Source organism: Coccinella septempunctata, chromosome 5, assembly GCF_907165205.1.
Source record: "Coccinella septempunctata chromosome 5, icCocSept1.1, whole genome shotgun sequence".
Classification (NCBI taxonomy): Eukaryota; Metazoa; Arthropoda; class Insecta; order Coleoptera; family Coccinellidae; genus Coccinella; species Coccinella septempunctata.
Genome location: NC_058193.1, coordinates 23,893,775 through 23,911,289, shown reverse-complemented (window position 1 = coordinate 23,911,289; position 17,515 = coordinate 23,893,775). Strand labels below are relative to the sequence as shown.

Genomic DNA, 17,515 nt, shown 5'->3' with positions numbered 1-17,515 from the left:
TCAAAGATTCCACTAATTAACTACAGAAAACTATTATTTCAGAACTGGACGTTGTATTATATCTATATTTTATTGAATAAACGAATTTGGGAGTTCCAAACCAGGACGCGAGGAAATGTAATCATCTCGCCGTAACTACCATTTTGGAACTGAAATGGCATTATTCCCTTAAATGTTCACTTAGACATGTCAAACATCAAACAAGGTGATTCACTAATTACATCGATTTGTATTTACCAGTCAATTATTACCTGACAGCAATAAAATAGTGATTCCGAATAAAGCGAAGGAAAATCAAACACCTTATTGTCATTAATCATTTCCAATCGGACAAGTTGATTATCTGAATTCAATCAACTATGAAAAGTTATCTCACATGAAATAATCACTCCGGCAATGTATGGACAATATTTCAATTGCACCAGAACCAGAGTCGTGTAAGATCGTGAACTCTGTGGGAAAGAAATGTTCATTATGTGTGCGAGTCTCATTTTCTGACGACCATTAGACAGTTCTCCCATTAAAGGCCAATTAATTGGTAATGGAATTTTCACGGACGGTTGAAAGCATGAAATTTTCGTTCGGTGCTGTCAAACTGGTACTGAACGCAGTCGAAAAGTCATGAGGAAAATTTCCTCGGTGTCGTTGCAGTACAACATTCATAATTCTTTTTGATGTGTTGCATAGGGAAGATTTAAGCAATTATTTCGCCGTTTCGTTCTCAAGATTTTTCAGTTAGTAGGTCAAATTTTCTTCTCGACTATACTCACTCTCATAGAAAACATAACACCCAGTATGAATTTGGAGAAATATACTCCATTCATTTTTATTTTAGCACTCGATTGGAAATGGAAATTTGACACATTCCACTCTGTTTGTACGAAAATGCGGGGTTATGACGCTCACCAAAACATTTTTGGGTTTTAAATCCTCGCTATGATTTCCGTTTTACGTAAAAGTCTCAGTAATTACGTATTTTATCACAATGTGGAATCACTTCGGAATTGACGTTTATACAAACTGATTGAAGGCATACCAAATCTAGTTATTTGCATGGAAAATACAAGAGATCAGTTTTTAAATATATTCATTTTTGCTATGGAAGAAAATTCAATTATTGACACATATCTAATATGCAGTAGCTTGAGAGTTACTGATGGTAATCTTCTTCTTCTTCGTCCAAACGTTGAAGTCGTTACAGGTTACATCAGTTGTAGATTTCAAAAAAACGACCCGAAGATGAAATGCATTTGATGCAGTGGTAGGGTATCTCTCGAAGGAATTGACGGATAATTACAAGAATGTTAAATTCTTCAACAAAAAATCATCTTGCATCAATTTAAGTCAAAATAAATAAAGGAAGTTTCAAGGCAAAAGGAAACCTTTCAACAAAAATTTCATATGAATTAACAATTTACAGATATCGATTGAAATTTATTCTGGGAGGATTCTGCATTTCCTGAAACTGTTTAGGGTTTTCACTCCCAATCTCTGAAACAAAATCAATTAAAAAATGAAGTAAACTCAGGAATAAATCGTTTACTTCATTTTTTAATTGATTTTGTTTCAGAAATTCAGAGTGAAAACCCTAAAAAGTTTCAGGTAACAATTAACAGGACAACTGGCTCGTATTTATAGCTGTTTATTTTTAATACTTTGATATAATAATAATTATATATTCATTGATCCCTCAAGACATTTACTATGTATAGGACAAGTCGAAGGAAAGATTAAAATTAATTTTCTGGAACTCATTTTGCGATGAGATTCATCGAAAATTCTGTAGTAACTTTTCGCATTCGTTCACCCTAAAATAAAATTCTCTCATGCCACATATCTTTTGGGTCTCCCAATAGAAGGAAATTCTTTGTCATTCTCTTCATTCACAATCTTTCTGATTGTGGAAACATTCAGCTGAAATATAAGTCGTTTAGATTCGGATGAAACATTATATACCTAAATTTACTTACATTAAATATGTTGGCTACCGTCAGTACCTGATATATTTCAGATTTTAAAATATCGGGCTTACCTACTATTTGAATGAACGGACTTGAATTCTAAATAGCACTTCCTGAAACCCTGAAACCCCGTCTTCTCTCTTTTCAATCACTTTCGGCATTTTCCTAATATTTATTGATATTAGTTGTGGCAACGGCGTTATGACATTAACGACATTTCATGAGTGCCAACCTTACTCCGTTCTAGTTACAATAACTTGAGAAAATTATTTCATGGCCAACCGAGTGCTAAAATAAAAGTGAATGGAGTATATTTGTTACGAGTCAGGATAAAATGATCTCAGTTTTGAAATAAAATCTAGATAGTGGTTTTTGTGTTGTCTTAACTTTATAGGAAACATTTTTGTGATAATTTCATTAATACTGGGTGTTCTTTTCATTTTCTCAGTTTAACGTCCTGTTACAGGAGAATCCTGCAAGATTTGATCTGATGCCCCCATCAAACTTCAAAACTGTCTTTTTTGGTGGAAAAAATGTAGGATCAACATTTTGATGGAGTATTAAATTTTACCAGACTTTTCTGCAACTCGACATTATTCGAACAATAATTATAACTATAATATAATTATAACAAGTCACATCATATATATCAATTTTTTTAACCTATCATTTATAGGTTTGCGTTGACCGTCGATGTGCTGAATCCATAAGTATCAAACAAATGACAAACGTCACGCAACATATGTGCTCATAATGAAGAACAATTTTATCCATTCAATACCTACACAACAATTGATGATCGATAATATGTTTTAATTCATGCATATTTGCTTCTTTTCCAGGTACAATAGTTGCTTCATTGCCCAAATATCTTGGAAGGATGTTGCCATGAATGACCAAGGTGAGCCAAGTCTCCAGTCTCGTTCCCAGTTGCCCCAAGGGGGCCGTCGTTCTGTCTGCTCGCGTCCCCCATCTCATCTCCACTCAGACTGTCCCACAGAACAGGAAGAAGGATCGCCAACTATTGGACAACGTTCTGTTTCGCTGGTAAGAGAATAATGTATACCAAAGACTATAATCTTTGGACATATTTCTTCGTCATAAAAATTGAAAGCGCTGTCAATCCTAGACAGAATTATTTGCAATTCAATTGTCGTTCTACATAAAAAAACTGAATATCTAAATAAATATTATGTATTCTGCAAGGAGTTAAAGTGGAAAAAATAGTTAGAAATATTCTGGAAACCATTCAAATTTGAAAACCAGTAAAATCTGCAAAAAATTCATTTTTATTCTCAAATAGTTTTACTGTAATAACTTTCCATGTCTATGTTCGATAGTTTTTCCAATAGGCTATTTGTAGAGCCCTTTATAAATCCTTTCATGTTGAAGAATTCACAAAATCCAGTGACCCTTTTACGTGAAGCACACGTACAGTGTCTGTAAACAAATGCGAAGGACTAAGGGAGATGATTCCTCGATGCAAATATGGAGGGGTAGTTCCTTTAAATTTTTTTCGAAATAGACCTCCCTTCCAAGATACAGCCTTTGGAAGGCGATGAGTGCGATGACGCGTTGACAGTTTTTAATATTTTTGCGGGTTCTAAAAAACGTAATATGGAGCACTAAGTAGATGTTACTCACACAATTTTTTTAGATCTCATAACTTTATTATTAGGGGTTGAAATTAACAACCCCTTATGATTTTCCCTCAAAAATTGTTTTCGTGGGATAGATTTTCGAAAAATGAAATTCTCTTATGGTTTTCCATTCAATTCTGGATGAAAAAAGTCTCTTGCAAAATTTCGAAACAGTCGATACTTTTTTCGGAATAAATAAACACTTACAAGCAGTATTGCATGTATTTTAGCGGGATGTAGTCATTCTATGGAACACCTATACGATGAAATGGAATGAACAGTGATCAGAACTGCTTGTAATTTTTTATTTATCCCACAAAAAAATATCGACTGTATTGAAATTTTGAAAGAGCCTTTTTTTCTCCAGAGTTGAATGGGAAACCATAATTTTATTTTTCGAAAATCTACCCCACGAAAACAATTTTTGAAGAAAAATCATAAGGAGTTGTTCTTTTCAACTCCTAATAATAAAGTTATAAGTTCTAAAAAAATTGTATGAGTAACATCTACTTTGTGCTTCATATTATGTATAGTTTTTTTACTCAGTGTTTTTTAGAACCCGTAAAAAAATTAAAAACTGTCAACTCGTTATCGCCTTCCAAAGGCTGTATCTTGGAAGGGAGGTCGATTTCGAAAAAAATTTATAGGAACTACTCCTGCATATTTTCATCGAGGAATCATCTCCCCAAGTCCTTCGTATTTGTTTACACACACACACTGTATATATCTTGGAAACATAAAATAAGCCATTCAGAGATACTACTACATCATTAGAGAAAAATGTTACAATTTGCACCAATTGAAAAAAAAACAGATGCTGATATTCCGATGCTCCTTCAATCAAAAGTCAGCACTGAACTCAATCCGTCTTCAAAAATTCTTTCAATAATTCATTCGCACCGCGAAATTTTCAGCTGCATTTTTCATATCGGTTTCTGACTGGGTATAGCCTGAGATATTCGAAAAATTCAAATAAAAGCAGCCAAGCCCTCACGAAAATGGTCCATTAAAATTTCATGCGGTCCAAAGTTAACATGATGTTTCTTTCTCCTCCTCTCTTCGACATCGGTTTCGGTTTCTTCCATTCTTTTCGTTTTTTGTCAAGCAGAGATGGAGAACGTGGGTTTACAATCCTCGGGGAATGAATAATGGACTACTGCAGATTGGACGAACAGATTTCCAAGTGCAAGAATGAATAGCAAAGAATAATTGGCCTCTTTTATTCATCGTCCATAGGTAGACGATATCAGGCGTTAAAATTGGATTGAAAATCTGAAATATACCGTCTATCAGTTTCGAAATCTTGGGTTAGGTTCATTTTATATCCCATGGATATGAATATACAGGGTGAATTTAATTTGATTTCAACATCTTCTGTATAATTTTTGCGCTAAGCCAACAAGTTACTTTTTTTAATGTATCATTTCGGGCAATTTTCTAGACATCACAAAAATATGAAAATTGAAAAAATTGAATATGTATATTCATTATGACTACATCAGACATATTATTAATTATAGGTCAAGACATAGAAATTGATTGTTTCACCTATTTTTGTTTCATATGAATTGAAGAAGCTGCCAAAAATTTTCATTTCATTGGAAAAGGGGCAAACTGCCATATTCCATTATTCTAAATAATTTTATACAGAAGAAATAGAAGAATAAATCTACAAAATCATTCTCATCTAACTGAAATAACTGAACTGAACTGAATTTCAAGTGATCGTTTCTTAAATTATAAATTGACTAATCTGAATTACATTCAATGTTTTCTGAATAAAATTTGACAGATCTGCGTATCGACCTTTTTTGAATATTAACCATTTATTTCTGAATTACCTACACCTGGAAACGGTGTAGTTTCACCCAATGTGCCTCAAACGAAGAAAAATAAAACATCACTACATGGAACTTTGAAGGGTTGAAAACTGCAATGTGTTGATGATTCCTACCACCCAGAACTATGAGCGAAACAATAAAAATGAAAAAAATTAATGAAAACAACAGTGTGAAATGGAAATAACTCCAACTCAACCAACCTCCTCCCCAAACTCAAGAAAAATAATGGAAATGTGAACAAATGTGAAACAACAATATGATTTCATTTCAAAGATAATAAAAAACAATAATAATTATAGAAATGAATAACAAATTATATACGAAAGACAATTAATCTGTACAAAACTAGAATCTGAAGATATTAAATTAAACAGTCAACCAACATTTCTCGAATACAGAAGGAACATCTCCCACGAAATTCAATTAAATATTTTCAATGACAGGGAAAAAAAATAAATAACAAAAAATCTCATGAATGGTATAAAATCAAGGAAGATCATCTTTGTCTGATCGAATTTTCATTATCGTCATTTACAAGTATTTAATGATGAGGTCCGAAAATTGAGTGAAAGTAAACAACTTCCATACAGTTTATATCATAATGTTTTTTGGAAAACAATATGAGGGGCATTTGTGAGGTTCGCTTTTTACTTGGACATTTTATTTGTGTTGTGAGATTGGTGAAGGTGAAACTCAATAGAGCTGGATGAGATGGGGATAGCCGAATGGATAGGAGATTTGATGAAAAAAGTAGGTGAATCTTGAACCAATTCCTTGTGGACTACTCTATGTTAGTCATTTGATACTGTAATTTTGATCAATTAATGATAATTTGAAAACAATCCAACCAAGCTTCAATATTTCAAACACCTAATTAAAATGAAAAAATAAATGAAAGTGAGGTAGGTAATATTGTCCATTGTACTGGAGGGTTTTTAGAATGACCCAATATTTTACTTTTTTCCACTTAGGTCTTTCATCTTCAATGAAACGAGACTTGGATTCGATTTCCTTAGTTTTATTAATTTTATCACTTCTAGTCAACGAAGAGTGAATAAAAAGATAAAATGTAGTACGTTCGCAGAAAAAATATAATTATAGGTATTGTTATTGTCAACTTGCTCTTCATGTATATGAAGAGCAAGTTCAATGTCTTATTATGGACAAAAGCTTGTAATGATATATACAAGTTCGGACAGACTCATCTTTTGCTAAACAAGGAATATGAAGTTAAGCTAAAATTCACCTGTGACGTGGGGGCGACCGAATATTTCATGAAATCTGAAAAAATATCAATTGAAGTGAAAACTAATATTTCATTCCTACGCGCAAAAGACACCAAATTGGCTCACTGGCAAACAGAATTCATCGACATTGTAAGTTCATTGCTTCGTTGTTGACCTCTCAAGTCACGTTTTAGTTTATCTAGAGAAATCTGTGTGAAATGGTTTTTGTCATTGAGAGCGAGAAGGTACTCGTTTTACTGCTCTGAGCACAAATGTCTATGCAAGAATGCAACCAGTGAGCAATGTCTCTCGCAAATGGTCCTACGTCTAAAAAAACTTAAAGCAATGATCTGAAAAAATATCCAACATTTTCTGAAAAAATTTCAGTATATTTCTGGCCACTGGAAATAATGAGATGAAATAATTCAAATTATAAAATTAAAATAAAATTTTTTACATTCAGTTATTTTTTCATGATTTTTCTCAGATTCTATATGTATTAGGACCTTTTCGACTTGGTGTGTTTTTCTTCGTGTACTAACACGTCCTTCATAAATTCGAAAACCCTTTTCATTTTATTTGAACAATTTTGGAAAGAATTTGAAACTATAAACATATCTCAAAAATGCAGCATTCTTAACTTAACATAAAAGACAAAAAGGCAAGAATAGTTTCTCAAATCCAATAAAATTGCCATCGATAACCGATCACGTTATCGAATTGGACTAAAAAAGCATGATATACCTACATTATTTAGTAACTTGAGCGATTTTATGAAATGGCTCATTTCGATACCAACTGACAGCCATATGTTTATGTTTTGTTGTGTTTTTTTGGATGCCGGAGTCACCTTCCACAGTTTTCGAAATTCTAGGGATTGTAGCTCAGCCATCTTGAATATTCCATATAGACAATTTTTGGTAAAATGACTTATTTTGATAACTTCTACCTTCTCTCAAAAAAAGCCTAACCTTTAAAAACACCCTGTATTTCTCTCCAATGTGCATTATTGAACGATCATTTCTTTTCAGATACTATTCTGATAGTAAATATAACATTAAAATATAAATTGATAGAAGTCTTTCTTGATTATATAATCATCAAACTTTTGATATTGATAAATGTACTGAACGCACCGAAAAAGATGAAATCTCGTATTGCCCTTTAATGTACAAATGCTGTAATTGCTGATAGGAACGATTGGACTTTATTAAGATTAATTGTCCGGCTATATAAGGCACCTTACGACTCAAAGAATGTAGAATCTCTCATGCTGAAGCACAGGTTGGCTTCGCGAATGAGCTGTTCTGGCTTTCTCGGAAGTTTATGAAAAATTAAAATGAAAGCACAACTTGCCTTCTGTGGCTTGGATAAATTACCGTTTCTACGGTCATCAACGTATGCCTGTTGAGTAAGATGAAGATATTAGTAGCTTGTACGATACTGATATCAATCATTTCAACCTTACCGGTGAGCTGCGGAAAAGAAGAGAACTCAGTGAACTTTTGAATCTTCAAATTACAGAGACGAAGAAGAAAATAGTTCGAAGTATTTTCGGTTCACACCAATCAAAAAATTTGCCCAAGTTTGTTTATAAACATAATCAATCATCTTGGCAAGATAAGGACCTGAATATCTTCAATTTTTTAGCAAAAAAAGAGGAACCAATTATGAAGAAAATCGGCAGAAATATAGTTGATGAACAAGCTGAAGGGGAATGGTCCATTAGGATTTCAAGGCTATTTTGTCACCTGTCAGGGTTGTTCTTCTACATCATCTACAACTTGCCCTCCAGTTCTAGATTTTTCATGAACCCCTTTCCTTCTTCTCTTTTCTTAATTTTGGCTCTTCTCGTTTGCTTCTATTCCCGTGAGATCAGGAACCCAGACCTTATTATTATTCATTCAGTTTATTTCTGCACTCTCAACCTTTTGTCAAATCGATCTTGTGAGAGCTAGATCGCTAAGTCACATCTTTGATTCTTTCTGGTTATTTTCAACACATCTTTCAATTGCAAGTACTTCTTTCTACCTGAAAAACGATTGGATAGAAGCCTTACAAGTGTAAATATTTGATGCTGATTACCAATAATCCAGTTATAGTCACTCCATTGGTTTTTGAACCATCTTAGTTTTTTTTATGGTATTTTTCTTGAAAGTTTCGATGTGGATTTTTATCCAGTCTTTCTTCTTTCTTTCTATACTTTGCGTCGTAGTAAAGGTTTTTTCGATGGTTATTTTTTGATAATTTCATTATTGGAAAGATTCGTTGACTATATAATGTAAACTTGACTCGAGAGGGTCAGGCTCTCTGGTTTTTAATTGTCCCCATCATGATATTATGGGCTAATCTGCCTATCACAAGCACTAAATGATGAGTTGTGAGATCCGAAATGATCTTGAGTGCTGGCCTTTGTATTTCTTCCACCAACTCTTCAAGGTTTTTGATAACATTAATAATGCAAAAAAAATTTTTTTTTGTTGCTGGAGAAAAAATTTCCTATCTTCATTTTCAGAACCTGTAAGTGTCAAAGATTTTGTTTTTCTCATAAATTCTTGGCAATCATTCATTACGACTGCTGGAATGATATTTCACGCTACAGTTCACGCTGCATCAGCAGCCAATGTTTTATCATTCGATCTCAATGGAACAAGAAAAAATTACATATTCCAAAGAAAATTTTAGAGGGTAATAGATATAAGTGAACAGTTTCGATACGAATGGAGAAGCAATAACAATAAATCACCAACCTACATCTTTCCCGTTTTTAAACGATTCTCAGATATCCTTTGAACTGGCGCTTTAGGGAGTGTTCTCATATTATTGCTTTCGTTTCATCCTCAATTCCTCAACCTGCGCACGATAAAATTAAAACCCACCCAACTCGCATAACTCTCTTGGCCAGTCTTGGCTATTATTCTTTTCTCTTCATTATTCGAAGCAGTACGAAGATAAAATGGAAGGAAAGAGTTCCTTCATATGGAATATATTCGATTTCCAAGTTTTCGAAAAACCATACAGGGTGTTTCACGAATGGTTGGCCAAAGGCTAGTGGTGAATGTTGGTTATCTAGCCCTCTAGTAATACTCTGCAGTAGTTGGGGAGCCCAAGAGGGATTTACTCGAGCGTGTCAGATTAATATAAGAGGAGATACCTTGGACCCTGTGGAGTACCGCTACCAAATATTAGACCTGTATACACGGGGAATTGTCTAGCACAGCCTGTCAGAATAGGAAAAAAACGATCATTGTACATACTCGAGCGTGTCAGATCAAGATGAATGTCGTTAATTACATGTTGAGAAGGATATATTTTCTTAATCTGACAATTCAAGCGTGAAAAAAAATGTGTGGGAGGGCGACAAATCTGCAAAAAAAAAAAGTCACGGGAAAATATAATATTATCTGACAGTTTCAGCAAGCCGAAACAATAAAAATTGGCCTTGAAGGTCACAAAAATCCATTTTTTTTAATTATCTCTTCTCCTGGGTTTCAAATTGTTTTCGAATTCATTATAAAAGTTGTGGAGCATAACATTTTCCACAAATTTTGTCCGAAGCAATTTTTTCTACGTTTGAACGTTTTTGAGATATATGGCGATAAGTGTACATTAGACTAGGTTTCTCCATTGACCTTGGCCTTTCCCATGTGTGGCTAAGCTCTTCGGCCTTAACACCCTCTAGCTAGAAAATGGTTATGAGTATGTAAAATTGCTTCAGTCCAAAGTTGTATACAATTTTATTATCTACAACTTTCATAATGAATGCAGAAACGATTAGAGGTACAGGAAGGGAGATATTTCAAGAAAATTCCTTATTATCAAACTGTCAGATTAAGAAAACCCCCTGATTAGTGTCAGATTAATGGGTCAATACTCAACACGTTTGCAACGCCGAGATCAACCATCTGTATGAAAATCTGTCACGCTCGAGTATGTACGAGAAACGATTTTGTTTGCATTTTCAAAGGACCGCTGTGACCTTGCGTCACGTCGGAATTGTCAATTCCTTGAAAAGTAGCTTCCTTTGGTCCAATTAACATATCCTCTGAAAATGTGATAAGTTCGAAGAAATTTTTTTTCACCATTTTCAACTCTTCTGTACGGCCAGCCCCACCACGCAAACTGTCAGATTAACATGAATTTATTATCAGAGACTCGTAGGGCATATACAGTACATATAGAGTATCTTAAACTAACTGTGGATACGCTGGAGTATGCACACCTGACGGTTTTCTTTGAAAACCTGCAGACGCTTTCCCCACCGCTGAAAGTGCATACATCATAGAACCATTACTTTCTACCATCTAATCTTCAAAATCCAGTAGGTCTCCACGACGCTCGATTAAATCCCTATGTAGCATGGTCGGCTACCCAACTACAGCGTTTTCATTCTCATCCAAGAGCTAAAAATACACGGATTCTTGCGCTTATAATAATTAACGATTCTTAGAAATCGCAGAAGTGAATAAAACCACCTCGATTTGAATTATCTCTCCGTTAATGGAATCTAATTATTTAACGTCCCCAAAACTATTTATGCCCGAACGCCATTTACGTTTAGAAGTGCATTCTTTCGCGCCAGTTTGGACAGTGGAATTAATACCACTTTCGTTGACCTTAAGAAGGTCTTCCTCGCGATTGATCACCTGTTTCTTGAATTTCATATACAGACGGTTGAGAACAGGTATGAACAGACAGGAAAAGGAAGCGCAACGGTCTTTCGCCCCTTTTTTTCATTGCACCACACTTGAACTTTAAAAATGGGAATTCCTCCAACTATTTCAGTAGTTTGAATTAAAAGGTCGATGCAGACGCATCTTATCGAAGTGGTTAAGTTCAGTGGAGATCATTAATTGCATAATTGCGGACTTCTATTACAGTGTTTGACAAAGCTATCTTGTTTGAGGTGATATGACCGAATGGCACTGTGAAAATTCAGGTGATTTTTTCGACAATTATTAACTTTCAGCCTCTAATAGATTCAGTGAGAATTATGTGGATAATTTTCATCCAATTTTTAGTCCTTCTTATTATTAATCATCGGAGAAAAAATTATGAGTAAATATTCTATGCGAATCGCACAAAATTCAACAATACAGGGTGAGTGTTTGACTTGTACCGATATTTTAACAGTAGATTATTGAGGTCAAAAGAAACACTTTTTTCTTTTACCATTCTTTCCGAATCGGCTCGGTTTAAAAGATACAGGCTGTTGAAGAACCATAAAAAATGTTATTTTTAGTTCTATCCCACAAACGCTTCTATCGAATGAAATGGATTTCGGAGTATTGGGAATTCAAATGTAGGCAGCGACATGGTGTTGACAGTTCGAAATAAAAAGTTAATGCAGTAATTGTCATTTTTGAAGGGGATTTTGAGATTTTCGTCCAAAAAATCCTTTTTTCTCAGCTGATAGTTGTTTTCTCTCAATTTTGAAGATTGGTTTTCCAATCTGGATTCAAGTGTGTAAATTATTATCAATTTTAAGTCAATAAATGTCATGAAGTATTAGTATTTATAAAAAAAATTCCGAGTATGTTCTGAATCAGCTGATAAATAAGAGCAATATTTTTTTAATCCAAAATTCTTGGCTCTTTACACGATCAAAAAGAAGGAAATTGATTTATGGTAGCCACAACTATGATATCTTACCTTTTCCATTATATACAATGGCTAAAATTGCAACATCGATGCTAAGAAAACTTGTCCAAGTTGAACTGGGAATCAGAAAGGTTTTTTTGAATGAATTTTGTGTGAATGTTATCGAAATTCATATGTATATCCACTTACTAGATGAAAAAAGTCCTGTCTGAGAGAAACAGATTTGTTTTTTGTGTAAATCCTTTCATTTTGATTTATATATCCAGGTTATTTGATTCACCTCCTATTCTTCGTAACTGATTTGAAATGTACAAAACCTTCATTATACTATAAAAAGGACGAGTTACATATGTCCTTAAACATTGACTAAAAGTTCATTTCATCGTGGAAAATAGTAAAAACTGACATCTCGAACGATACAAATTATGAAATCTTCACTAAGCTTTCCCCATTATCACGAGATAAATAAAGATATTTTCAACAGATTAAGGTATATTTTTTATGAAAGATCTCAAAAATATTCTCCGTTTCTCGATGTAAACAAACAAAAGTGCATTAACTTTTTATTTACAAATATTGACACCAGGGGACGTATCGCTTGTTTTGAATTCCCAATAGTTTCTCATTTATTTGATGAATCTTTTTCGAACACAAGAATGTAACCCACGTCTTCCAGTTTTCTCATTATGACCATTACGTACCATAAAAATACCAAAAATTCAAAGAACCCTACTCTTGAAACTAAATTTGACGCTATCTTATGAATATTTGAACGTTTTGTGAAATAAAAGTATTCTTCATATTTTCTCGTATAATGCGCTGTTTTCGAGTAATTTGATGTTCAAAAATTGAAAAATATCTGTGAAATTTGAAAAATTGGGTACTTTGGCTGAATACAACTCTGTTTGAAAGATCCACAGATTTGTAGTATTAAAGATTTAGCAAGTAATTCTGAAGTTAATTTTGTTTTTCCAGGGGTGACACAGGTAATTATGAAAACATAAAATGGCTGTATCTTTTTATCAGGGCCGAATCGTAAAAACGGTATAGGAAAAAAATGTTTATTTGACCTCAAGAATCTACTTTTAAAATATTTGTACGAATCAAAGACTCACCCTGTATTCTTTGCTACCAAAGATTATAGAGTAACTGTATAATCTTTGTTTGCTAATATAAAAATGGTTTGTATAAATACATTATTCTCCCTCAAGAATCTTTCAATCCCCCACTTGACCATCAGCTTCCCTAATCAATCTCAAAAGCCAATTTTTATCTGCTTTTCGGATCAAAATGCTGGATTTATAAACCTAACCTAACCAAACTTATTTTGAGAATTGAGAAAAAGAAATTTTTTATGAATTACCATAACACCGTTAGATGTGTTAAATGTGCATTTAGGAGAAGAACATAACCTTAATACTTCAAAAAGCTTAGCAAGCGCTTGCAGAACAATTATTCAAAAGGCAAATATTTGATTCACGTCACTGAATGAATCATTAATCAAAATATTGCGAAAGGTTAGGTTAGGGACAATCAGTGGCGTATCCAGAGTCTGAGTTGGGGGTACTGGCAAGTTTTTGGGGACTGACATTAACTATTTATAACATAATGAGCTAAAGGGGAGGGACTAATTGATTTTAGCTTACCTAGATTCAGGAAAACTTTTTTCTGGGAGCGTGTAACAACCACCAGTCCCCCCCGTGGATGCGCCTCTGGGGACAACACACATAGTCGCACTTAGCAAATGGGAGCGAGAAGCCAATCAAAAATAATTTACATTTAATACCTATTTAACCACAACACATATTTCGCTTTTACTTTATTATTCCCTTTACTTCTACACTTGGTGCAAAAGAAACTATTGTGAAAACTTACCCTAATGTGGATCATATAAATCAGTTTTTTGTTTAATTTTGGATTTTCATCATTCATCGGCCTCAACAATTCATACTGCATTGATAGAGATTTGATAGACAAATGCCTTGGTTTTTAAATAGATATAGATTTATAGGTTAAGTATAATTTGATTCAAGTGATTTCTTCTACAGTTTAACCGTCTCCAAACTCCTACATTTTCAAGTGTCAGCTATTTTCTGTAACAAATATACCGTGAAATCGTTAACATGGAATATCTGAAGGAGAACCATAAAGACTTCAATCGAATAGGGAAAAAATGTAAAAGAACTGCGTGTTTCGCATCTATACCGTCATAATGGAGATATTCAACGCTTCTCGTTGGAGCATGGGCTCGTTACGACAAAAACAAATTTTTTTCATATCCGTTTAAGGAAACGTGCCGCATTGGCGTTTCCGTGGTGCAGTACTGAATTCCGACAGAGCCGTACTCACAATATTTTCCAAAATCACTGAGATTTCAAAGCATACGTGAGTAATAGTTTGATTATGATGTGTTGATGGTCACTTCTGAATTTCAATCAAGCTCAAGGCCAGTTTGTTCAATTGCTTGTGAGAATATATAGAAATATCTGTAGATATTAATATAGTCTTCAATGGAAGAACAAAAACATAAAAAATACTCGTACACACTCTAATAATTTATTACTTACTTGTATCCCATGTCAAACAATAAGTATCGAAATGTATTAGATATTAGTTAATTTTGATTGTGTTGCTACTATTATTTAATTTTATTGAATTCCCTTTTGAAAGAAAGACAATAAAGAACAATATACAGTCAGCTACTAGCTTGGTCGCCTGTTGAAATCTCTTGAAATTAATCACTTACTCAGCAGTTTAAATCGAATTTACAAAATTTCCTATCGAATTCCTATTGAATGCTTGTATTTTTTGAATACTTAATACCTACACATTTCGTATACTTAATTTCATTCTTGAATGTTTTCTTTTTTATCACCCTATTGTATTTGATTTTATTGTAGCATTTGTTCTGCGATTCTTTTCTATATCTATGCTATATTCCGTGAATTACTGAAGGAGGAAAAAGTAAAGCTCATAATTCATAACTCTGGCTTAGGTAGTACTAAGTCGAAAAGAGCTTGTAAAATTTTTATTTCGAATTACGAAATCATCTACGAGCGGTTTAGGGTACTTGAGTTTTTTAAATGGCAACTCAAGCTTTTGTCCTAAAAATGTATAACCTTTTATTGTTGAGAATGATTTGGTCATTGATGGTTTTTTTTATCAACCCTTTCTTTATTTAGAAGGTGACATGATTCGACTTATTGAATTCGAATTTTTAAGTTTTTTAAAATTTTTTAGGTCAATTACACACCTACTGACATCTTAGAATTAAATCATTGAATGAAATTCACGAAGTTTTATCGAAATCATTCTTTTTTCGTAGAATACTAACTAATTGATGTTACTGGTCTTGCATATTCATTAATTTTTGAAATTGTGGGTTTTATTTCAGATAAGTACTTCATTACTACCCTACAAAAAAGACACGTTTTCGATAACACTCCTTAGGTGTATGTTATTGATCTCAGAATATAAAAAAAAGTATAAATTCGAATTCAGTAGGTAGATTTAACCATTTCATTGATGAAGATTACTATATCTACCCTACAAGTTTGGGGAGAGAAGAATTTTTGGTAAAAAGGTATTGATCGCCTAGTGCTGTGTGGGAGTCTGGTGGAAGCGGCTGGCATCATTTTCTGTAGCTGAGCACACATTGAACGTGATGAGATTATATCTATAGATAGATCAGGCACAAACCTGATCTTATCTGATGATGTCTGGTGGTTGAAGCTCGGTATTTAATCAGATTCCATCCTGGATGGAATCAAAGAGCTGCAATGAGTATTTCGTTGCTGAGCTCAAAAGATGAGAGAAGAATTTGATCTACCGAGAAACAATTCTTATTCAGAGTAAACGAATTCGGTTTTTCGAGAAAATTATGTTATTTAGGTTTACGAAGCATTAAATAGCAACTCATGCGCTCATCTTCTTGAGATATCAGCAATTCGATTCCTATGTTCGACATTTCCTATGTTCGAGGTAGGTACTCTTTTTCCCTATCTCAAAATCGTATATCCTCAGCCAGTGAAGATATTTGGAGATCTTTTATGGAATATTCCATGCCCACTACGTGTTCCCTGAATGCCTCCCTTTGCCGACTAGAGAATGAACCCATTTCTTTCCTGTTTTAATGACACGAACAGGCAGTGTCTTGGGGACAGAGATTTGCCCTCCCACAACGTGGACCGGATTTAAGTCTTGGATAAGGAGTTGGTGTTTTTATATGTCACGTTTTCAATTATTCTTATCCGCCACAAGTGACTGTTATTGCTCAAGTCGGAAAGATAGGAACTCCTTGCGATTACTTCACGACCAGATGGTTCCTTGGAAATTATACTGATATCAGAAGGGTTGAAGAGTTACTAGAGCTTATTAGCTTCTTACTACTATCGAGTAATGGTCGAAATTTGTCGTGTTTCCAATATTCGTCGCATCATATCGGAAGTTGTTTTCCTTCTGGGGTGATTTTTGTATTTTTAAAAAATACTGGCATTCACCTTACTAGAAATTTCTGCTCGGACTACTGTGGTACCTACTGCATCCCAGTGGTATCAAGTGAATGAAGAGAGAACACACTTGGCACAAACCCCTTTCATCGAATTTTTCTGTGGCATTGGAAAATGTACCTGCAGAAAGAGTTTCAGGATAAGGAAAAACCTTAAAGACAAACACTTGGCGAAATATTTTGCAGCAGGGTCATTCCAAAGGGTTCCTTGGTCACTTAAACATTGCGAGATCCTGGCAGAATCTGGCCAGTGCAAATTCTGGAGGCGGAGAAACAAGATTCTCCAGATCATCTGGTGATGAAATACCTCACCCTTGCAAGTCAATAGATGAGAAACTTCGAATTATCTTCTCTACTGGGCTTCAAATTGTTTTCGCATTCATTATAAAAGTTGTAGAGCATGACATTTTCTACAAATTCCGTCCGAAATAATTTTTTCTACGTTCAAACGTTCTTGAGATATGTGGCAATGAATGTACATTAGACTGGGATTCTACATTGACCTTACCCTTTCGCATATTGTATGGCTAAGCTCCGCGCCCTCATCACCCTCTAACTTGAAAACGGTTGAGATTATGTAAAATTTCTTCAGACAGAAGTTTCATGGAATTTTATTATCTGCAACTTCCATAATGAATACAGAAAGGATTAGAGATACAAGAAGGGAGATATTTGAAAAAAATACCTTGTTATCATCTTCAAACTGTCAGATTGAGAAAACCCCCCTGATTAGTGTTAG

General features: G+C 34.0%; 1 protein-coding gene across 2 annotated transcripts in view; it reads left to right on the top strand.

Moving 5' to 3' along the window:
- The window catches only part of LOC123314253, a 91,561-nt gene that overhangs the window by 46,107 nt on the left and 27,939 nt on the right, over positions 1 to 17,515 (top strand). The window contains exon 3 of one of the 2 annotated variants that reach the window (XM_044899412.1): positions 2,804 to 3,008. In XM_044899412.1, the coding sequence (XP_044755347.1) occupies positions 2,850 to 3,008 (159 nt within the window). In that variant the 5' untranslated portion in view covers positions 2,804 to 2,849. Of the gene's footprint in view, positions 1 to 2,803; positions 3,009 to 6,110; positions 6,193 to 17,515 lie in introns of those variants that run through there. The other variant, XM_044899413.1, reaches the window with a different exon arrangement.